Below are 8,958 nucleotides of genomic sequence, written 5' to 3' on the forward strand. Positions count from 1 at the left end.
CTTTTGCAACCCTGCTGTACCTTGGGAACACCTGACAGTTACGTATGTCACCTGGCACTGTTTGTCTCAGCACAGATGATGAACATATGCTGGTTCCAGAAATTTTCCCATCCTCCCCACCCTCACATGATGCAGAGGTCTCTGCTCTGCTTGACGCAGTTCCTTGCTTCCCTTCGCTCAGGCCTTGCCATACCGGTACTTGGGCTTTTGTAGGAGCAGAAGTGGGGTAAGCGCTGGAGGAAAGTTCTGTGGGGGAGACTTGCGACTCCAAGAGTGGTTTTAGGAGAAAACTGTGGGACAGTGGTCATGTGTGGAGACAGTGGGTGGGAAAAAGAGGGGAAAAAGGAAATTTTGAGAAGTATTGTTGATAGAATCACTTTTCAGGGCAGTTTGGCAATCGGTAAAGTTAAAAATGAGTGCACCCTCCCACTCAGCAATTCTGTTTCTCGGAATATGCCCTAGAGAAACTCTCACATGTGCACCTGGAGATATGTCCAAGGATGTTCACTGAAGCACAATTTGTAACCACACACACACAAAAATTGGTGTAAATATCCATCAGTAGGGGGAAAAGGATAACTAACTGGTATTGTTGTGCAATGGGACGCTCTACAATGAACCACAGGTATATAAATCAACCTGGAAAGACCCCAAAAATATAACATGGGGTGAAAAAAGCAAGTTGCAAAATCATCCATACAGCATAAAGCCATGCATGTATTTTTTTTTTCTAAAGATTTTATTGGGGAATTGGGGGAGAACAGCATTGGGGAATCGGGGAAGTGGAACAAACAAGTTGCTGCCCTTTGTTCTTCAGTCTAGTTGTGGAGGACGTCGCTTCACTGGCCCATGTTGGTATTGTGATCATTACGCTCTTCCTGGGTGAGGCAGATTGGTCGCCGGCCTCTGGACGGCCGCTTTCGGTGGCTTTTGGCAGCTCACACCGGCTGCCACCCACACACAGTAGCTTACGGCAGCCCACTGCAACAGGGGCTGCAGCCTACACCATGCCAGCGACTCACAGCAGCCCAGCTCCTGGTCAAGCTGTTATTCACCATCTTACCTGTAGAGGGCGCAGTGTCACTGGCCCTCATGTGGGATCCAAACTGGGGCCCTGCTGCTCAGAGCAGGCGTCCCAAGCCAGCTCCTAACCAATGCGCCACTCGGCTGGCCCAGGAGTATATGTATTTTTTTAAAGGAGGGGGTAATGGAACAACATTCACATTAAAAATTATATATCTGTGTCCTCACTGGAACCATGTTTCCTTTCATGGCACTCAGAAGAAGCATGAGTAAAGGAGTTCAATATAAAGTGGTTTTTATATTGCTTTTGACGCAGCAGTCTTGGACCTCAACAACAGCTCACTGGACTCTGACCTTGTGCTCAGCATTGTGTGGCTATCTGTGTATGTGTGTCTGTTTCCCCTGCAAGAGCTCTCCCCAGATTGTCCTACTCACCTCTGTACTCCCAGCCCTGAACTTGCCATAAAGAAGGTGCTAGTAAATGTTTAATGGATGATTCTGATATGCTCATTTCCATCTAAATAATGAGGGCAGAAACCACATTTCAGGGCAGGAACCACATCACCTTCCCGCTCTGAGCCCTCCTCTGGAACAAGGAATGAATGCTCATTGAGGGAATGAATGAATAAATGAATGAATGTGGTCCTCCTTCCTCAGCCCATCAACGGAAGCAGAAAACACATGGCCCTTCCCTCTCCACCATGAGTCTCCTAAGGAGCTGACAACGTCAGTTTTTCTGCAGATTCTATCATGTTTTTCTGCCCGCATTGAAAAGCCAATGATTGTGTGTGGTAACAGGGTGACTGGCTTCCTGGGACCCTCCTAGTTTTAGCATTCAAAGCCCTGTGTCCTGGGATCCCCGTCAGTCCCAGGCAAACGGGGATGTTTGGTCACCCTATAGCAACCCCCTTCTTCTCTCTGGGCCTCATTTTTTCCCTCATCATCATATGAGAAGGTTGGTTCTGGTCTTGTCTCTACATATCAGGTCTAAGATTTTAGGAACAGGCTGGAGGGGAAGAGGTGAGTCAAAGAAGGAAGCCAGACTCAAATTAGGATTTTCTGAGAGATCTTTATTTGTTTTGCAGGATGTGGATGAGTACTGCCACCCAGGCTGTGGTTCTAGTGGCTTGCCATGGTCTGGAAAAAGAGTGGAGGGAAAACCCAGAATAGTCTAGTTAGGATCACAGGTTCTGAAGCCAGATGGAACTGGGTTCAACTCCCAGCCATGCCATTCATTAGCTGTGTGACCCGGGGAGAGTGACTCGGTCTCTCTGAGCCTCAGTTTCCTCATCTGTATCATGAGGGTAATCATAGTAGTTACCTCATGGGGGGAGGTTAATTAAACTATTAACTAAGGTGCTCATCGTAGAGCCTGGCACATATTTAAGTAGTCTATAAAGAGTGGCAATTACTGTTATGAACACTATTAATCCTCCCTGACTACTCATCCTCACATGAGACTTGCACTCTCCCTGGGGCCTGGCTTCCCCTATCACAGCGCTCACATTTCATCATTATGGCTCATTTAATTATCTGTCCCCCATGAGGCAGCCCTTTGACACATTGCTCTGTCCTCAGTGGCAAGGAAAGACCTGGACCAGAGGAGGCACTTGTTGAAATAAGGAAGTTCAGCAGTAGTTCAAAGCTCCACCCAGAAGCCACTGAAGTCCTTGGGGCCACAATGTAGCAGAAAACATCCCCAAACCCTGGGAATGTCCCCAAGGGCTCCTCCACTACTGACCTTCTAGGATCCGTGGATCCCCCCCCTCAGGGTCTGCTGTCTTCACCCATCCCCCTGACACCCCTCAGAAGAGCAGCACCCAGTGCCCTCCCAGCTCGCCTGCCTGCTCACCTCCTCGATCCACTCATTGAAGGCTGAGACGCGTGTGAACACAGTGGGCTTCTTGCGGGCGTTGCAGCCAAAGGCAGAAACGAAGCTGGCCACACCATGGACCTGCCAGGAGCCGTCAGCGGCGGGACAGTTGAGGGGTCCTCCAGAGTCACCCTGAAATGGCCAGAGAGTGGAGGGGGGCTGAGCTCTGTCTGAGCTTTAAGGAATTGGTTCTGACTTTGGAGATTCTGAGAAACGTATATTATGTGACTTCTCTGAGCCTCAATATGTTCATTCGTGATGGGGAATAGCATCTGTCTTACGGGATCTTGTGAGAATTAAATGAGATGATAGATATACGATCTTAGCACAACATTTAGTAGAAAGGAAACAATCAATAAATGGTAGTTCTCGTTATTAGTACCATAGCTAACCATTAATATCGGTATTCATACTCAATTATAATACAATGATAGTTTGGATTAATTATAACCTCAAGACAACAGAGTCGAAGGTGCCTTTAGAGGTGATAGAGTCAGTATCCCTTGCTGGGCTGCTGGAGAAGCCTGAGGACCAGGGAGGGACAGTGATTTGCCCAGGACAAGTCAGTGTGTGAGCTGGGACTAGAATCTAGACGTCTTGACTCCCAGGTCAGGGCTCTGTTTCTGAACTCTGCTGACCTCCTCCCAGTCCTGCCTGGCCTGAAGGCTGAAGGGAGCAAGCAGACAAGTTTCCTCCTCTGCCCTCCAGGCGGATGGCCCTGCCTGCCCAGCTGAGTGACTGTAGCCCAGCACCACCTAGGGCAGGTGAGAGCTGACTCACGTTGCATCCGGAGCGGATGTCTCCACCAGCGCACACCATGGTCGTCTTCAAGGAGCTGCCCCACCAGTCCCACTTGGAGCAGTGCTCGTAGTCCACTACGGGCAGCAGGGCCTGCTGCAGCTTGTCTGGGAGTGCCCCACCGGCTGTGGGGATAGACAGCACTGAGCAGGGGTGGGGGGAGGGGAGAGGATCATGGGGCACAGGACTCAGGCTGGAGTCTGGGAGTCAGAGCTGGGATCCCCGGGGTAGTGGGGAGGGGTTGAGGCAGGCAGCTCTTCTGGTGGGGAAGATGGGGACTCCCCTCCCACCAGGTTATATGGCCCTGCCTGCTTCAGAGGTCTGCACCTGGCACACAGGAGACATTTTTTAAAAATGTTCAATGGAACACATTCATGTGTGGGGAGAAGGCTGCTGCTGGAGGAGGAATGTGAAAAAAGTGCAAAAACCAGTCCTGGTATTGCCCGCCCCCCTGGCCCCCAGGCCCTGCCCCACTGTCCCTGTGGCTGGTTGGGAATATCAGCACGTACTAATGAGACGGCCCCAGCCGCTGATGTAGCAGGGCGCCTCGTTAGGCAGGATTTCACCGGCAGGAGGGAGGCAGGCGAGCTTGACTGAGTCTCCCAGCTGGGCAGGGCGAGACAGCTTGATGAGGGCGATGTCATTGCTGGGGAGAAAGGAATAGTCACTGGGAGCCTGGACCTCCAGCCGGACCAAGCCCACCTCGCACCTTTGCTCCAGACATTTCACCTCTGGGCCGGCCCCCACTGCTCCGTTTCCTTCCAAATCCCACGCACTCTTAAAGCTGAGCAACTTTAGAAAGCCCTCCCGGCCCCTTCAGCACAGGCTGACCCTGGGCCTTCACAACTGTCCCCAGCTTTTACACCCGTGGTTCTCACTCTCCAGCTGCATCAGAATCTAAGAACGCTTGTTAAAATACAGGTTGCTGAGTCCCATCTCAGAGATTCTGCTGCAGTTGGTCTGGGCGGGGCCCAAGAATTCACATGTCTAATGAGTTCCCAGGGGAGGCTGACGCTGCTTGCCTGGGGGCCACACTTTGAGAACCCCTGCTCTCAGTCTTCATCCTTTTCCTTGTCACTCATTCCACCTGGGTCCAATTATTCCTTCCACTTACCCCAAGAGCCCTGTGAGGACAGGCCAAGGTCTTGATGATCATGGCCCCTCGCTCCCGTACTGCACTTTCAGGGGTTCTGCACTCTTACACTCTCACCAGAAAACAGCTAAGCCACCCAGATACACAACTTTGCATATGCTTGAGGGGCTTAAGAGGCCCCGCTTTGTGTCCTCACCCAGTGATTGCCTCCTTGACCTTCATAACCACCCAGGAAGCTCAGAAGGTCACCCTTGACAGGCGGTAAAACTGAGGCCCAGAGAAGGACAGTGACTTGCCCAGGCCACACAGCAACTTAGTATTGGAGCCTAACTCTTAGTCCAGTGCTCCTCGTTTTGCCCACGAGGTGCCAGGAACCCAGGATGCACTGGATGAATGTCTGTTGAATGGAGGAACCCTTGGATTTGAGATGGGGGTTCCAGAGGAGTCCTGGTTCTGAAGCCTACTAGCCAAATAGCTTTTGGGGAGTCCCTGCCCTTCCTTGGGCCCTGCTGTCCACTCCATAGACAGAGAGGTCTGGCGTAGACAATCCTTAAAGGTTCTGCTGGCTCCGCCCCTCAGTGTGTGGGACCTGGGCACAGGCTGTTGGATCCAGCCCCACTGACCCTGAAAGTCTGCTCAGAATCAGCTCTGGGTCACGGAAGGATGACCAGAGGAGCTCCTAGGTCTCGGGTCTGAGAGTTCACTCACCCACAGGCCACACAGTTGGGGTTCCAGAGTGGATGCACAAAGAGGTCCTCAGCGTTGATAGGGATCACCTGCTCGGGGCCCTCGTTCTCAGCCCGGTCGTACTCTCCCAGCACCACCTGGTAGGTGAGGGAGCTCCTGCCGGGGCGTGGAAGGTCAGTGTAGGCTTGATTGGCCTCCCTCGCTCCCTCCCAGAGTCACCCACCACTCCGGTCTGCCTGGGTCTCATGCAGGGACAGGGGCCAGAGAGACAACTCACGAGATGCAGTGGCCTGCAGTCATGACCCATTGGGGGTCAATGAGGCTGCCGCCACAGGTGTGGTGGAAGGCTCCATTCTTCTCATACTGCAGGGAAACCTGGTAGCCAGGGAGGGAGAAGCCTGAGTGGCTTGGACCCCACAGTGAGGGGCACGTATAGGTTGTGCCCTATACGACTCTAGAGGGCATCATGCGTGCGGAAAAAAATGATGCCCCCTAGAAATATATACAGCTGTATATATATATATATATATATATATACACAATCTATACAGCTGTTCATAGTAGCCTTGTCGCTTTTCAACTAGAATCATATTCTGACTCTCCGAAGCCCTCCCACCCCAGCCCTATGACCTCCCTGGGGACCTCAACATTCTCTGTCCTCTAAGATATCTCCAAACTTTCTGTCTCTTGAGAGCCCAAGGCCCTCTGTTCCATGAGGCTCCCCGTTCTTCTGAACCTCAGTTCTTTCACGGCCTCTTGGGCCCTCGGAGGCGTAACTCCCCAAGTCTTGTGCCTCTCTTCTCGTTTCCTACATTCTGATTTTCAAAAGCTCCCTCTCAACCAAAGATTGGCAAACTATAGCCCATGGGCCAAATCTGGCCCATGGCCTGTTTTTGTACATAAGATTATTGGAAAATGCTCACTCATTTATTTATGTATTATCTATGGCTGCTTTCATGCTACAAGGGCAGAGTTAAGTTATTGCAATAAAATTATATGGCCGACAAAGGCTAAAATATTCACTCTCTGGTCTTTTATGGAACAATTTAGCTGACCCCTGCTGTAGACCAGTGCCATCCAATAAGACTTTCTGTGATTATGGAAACGTTCTATAACTTGGCTGTCCAATATGGCAGCCATTAGTGTAGCCCTCTGTGCCTTCCTCCAGTGACCTCTATAAATCCCTTCGTCCCTTTATTGCTCTTACATCTTATAGCCCTTTTATATAAGTCGAGGAATCTAGAAATGAGTCCCCCAAATCTCCCTCACTAAACATAGAGCCTGAAATTCCACTTAAAGCACCAACCCTTGGGTTAAACATTGCCCTCTCCCGATTCCACTTTTAACTTGCAAACATCCCAGCGAGGGTTACAGATTGAATGGGCAAAACTTCCACGTGGAGTAGATTGTCCAAGGGTTCCCTGGCCTTTGGAAGCTGAACTGAATACTGGAAGCAAAGCAATGGGGTCAAGGCTGGATGCCTAGCCGTCAGAGCACGGGGTGCAGAGCCCGTGGTGGGAAACAGTTCCACTGGTATTGCTCTTACCTGCCAGGGCCAGCTGTAAGGGACGGCATCCTCACCATTGACAACCCGGGTGGAGGGATTGTAGGAAGGTCGGCCACAGCCCGAGGCTGGAGGGGAGAGTTGAGATGTCAATCATCCAGAGGGTCCCCCCAAGTAAAGAAGAGGCCCAGGTCCCAGTCCCAGCTGTGCCACAAACTTGCTACGTGACCCCGTGCAAGCCCCTTCCTCTCTCTGGACCTCTGTAGACACATATGAACAGCGAGCATCTGGACTACAGCAGAGGTTTCCAGAGTCTCACTACAGCAGGGGTTTCCAGAGTCTCAGGAGTCCAGGGTGGAGGTGAACGTGTGGCCTCCTTCTATGGCAGGCCTGAAGGGATTGGTGTACTTAGAGCAGTGCCTGGAGCCCAAGAACCCTCAAGAAGTGATAGCTGTCATCGTGAAGTGAGGTGGTTTCGGAGGAAGACTGCCTGAGTTCATAGTGCAGCTCTGCCCCTCGTTCTAAGGTGAGCTATTTTACTTCTCTGAGGATCAGTTTGCCATCTATAAAATGAGGATAATAATAGGACTGACCTCATGGGGCTGTTGTGAGGATTACATAAGATAATAGAAGAAAAATCCTTAGATTCTACCTGTCATATACAAAAGTAAGCACTCAATAAATGTTATCTGGGGCCGGCCAAGTGGCGCGATGGTTAAGAACTCGCTTGGGATGCCAGAGGACCCCAGTTCGGATCCCACATATGAGGGCCAGTGACACTGCCCTCTACAGCTAAGATGCTGAACAACAGTTCAACCTGGAGCTGGGCTGCCGTGAGTCGCTGGCGATGGTGTAGGCTGCAGCCCTTGTGGCAGTGGGTTGCCATGGGTACTGTATGTAGCCAGCAGCCAGCGTGAGTGGCCAGCAGCCGCAGTGAGCGGCCATCCAGAAGCCGGCGACTGATCTGCCTTGCCAGGGAAGAACGCAATGATGGTGACAACTTGGGCCAGTGAAGCAACATCCTCCATAACTAGACTGAAGAACAAAAGGACAGCAACTTGTCTGTTCCCCTTCCCCCGATTCCCCAGTGCTATTCCCCTCCCCCAATTTCCCAATAAAAATCTTTAAAATAAATAAATAAATAAATGTTATCTGTTGGCATTACTGTCAGTCAAGGGAGGCTGTTTGGAAGAGGTGGCCCTGAGCTGGAGTTGTAATATGGCAGAGGGACCAGGAAAAGGCTAGACCACAGGCTGTGGCAGGGGTAGGGGGAGTGGGAGAGGGGAGTTGGAGGGTTAAGCAGAGGAGCAGGAATTCCATCACAAGCAGTCTAACCACAGAGCCCAAACTCTTCACCATTATATTTTGTTTACTGTCCCCATCGAGGACTCCACCATAGCCCTTTGGGTTCTTCAGACTTTCCCCTGAGCAGGTCCATCCATGGCTTCCTCTTCATTCTCCTGCTCCAGCCCCAAGCTGAAAGCCCCCACAATCATGTCCTAGGTACAAGCTGAGGCCCCTTCCTATAGATCTAGGTGTTGGGTTCATGAAACCCAGGGCAGGTGGCAGATTTCAAGGGCTCTCGCCCAGTGCAACACAGACACAGGCTGGGGTCTTACCAAGGGCCACAAATAGGAGGGAAGTCAGCAGCCGGAGCATCGTGAGTCTTGAGATGACAAGGAAGACACTCAGAGTCTGGGACTTTATATACAGGGCAGAAGGCAGGTGGTGGTGGGCTGGATTGGGCCCCATTCCTAGAACAGGTGGTGGAAGGCCCAGTTTCCCATGATCCAAGGCCATAGCCCTCACCCACTGCAGATGGGGGTATGACAGCCAACGGCAGGACCCAGAGTTCCAACAAATGGCATTGAATGGCCAGCTGATAACAGGGGAGGAGGAAGGAAAATTCACGTCAGAACAAGCCAGCCTCTTCCAGGAAAGAACATGGGCTCTGGAACTGGTCAGACGTGGGTTCAAATC

The 8,958-nt window shown here is 51.5% G+C and overlaps 1 protein-coding gene across 1 annotated transcript; it reads right to left on the reverse strand.

Annotated features, from left to right (window-relative positions):
- Nucleotides 1-2,086: 2,086 nt before the first annotated feature.
- Nucleotides 2,087-8,648, reverse strand: CELA3B (chymotrypsin like elastase 3B). The gene is made up of 8 exons (XM_019668826.1): nucleotides 8,598-8,648; nucleotides 7,021-7,106; nucleotides 5,752-5,849; nucleotides 5,496-5,630; nucleotides 4,204-4,340; nucleotides 3,677-3,819; nucleotides 2,876-3,028; nucleotides 2,087-2,160 (listed from the first exon to the last, which is right to left on the reverse strand). The coding sequence occupies exons 1-8, from the start codon at nucleotides 8,635-8,637 to the stop codon at nucleotides 2,143-2,145; spliced, it is 810 nt and encodes a 269-aa protein (XP_019524371.1). The 5' UTR covers nucleotides 8,638-8,648; the 3' UTR covers nucleotides 2,087-2,142.
- Between the last annotated feature and the right edge of the window lie 310 nt (nucleotides 8,649-8,958).

This window comes from Hipposideros armiger, unplaced genomic scaffold, assembly GCF_001890085.2.
Source record: "Hipposideros armiger isolate ML-2016 unplaced genomic scaffold, ASM189008v1 scaffold_540, whole genome shotgun sequence".
Lineage (NCBI taxonomy): Eukaryota > Metazoa > Chordata > Mammalia > Chiroptera > Hipposideridae > Hipposideros > Hipposideros armiger.

Coding starts and splice junctions, on each gene's coding strand:
- CELA3B (XM_019668826.1), bottom strand. CDS start 8,637: ATGCTCCGGCTGCTGACTTCCCTCCTATTTGTGGCCCTTG. Junction 5,631..5,751: donor ACTGCAGGCCACTGCATCTC/GTGAGTTGTCTC, acceptor ACGCCCCGGCAG/GAGCTCCCTCACCTACCAGG. Junction 4,341..5,495: donor CCCAACTGTGTGGCCTGTGG/GTGAGTGAACTC, acceptor CTTTCTCCCCAG/CAATGACATCGCCCTCATCA.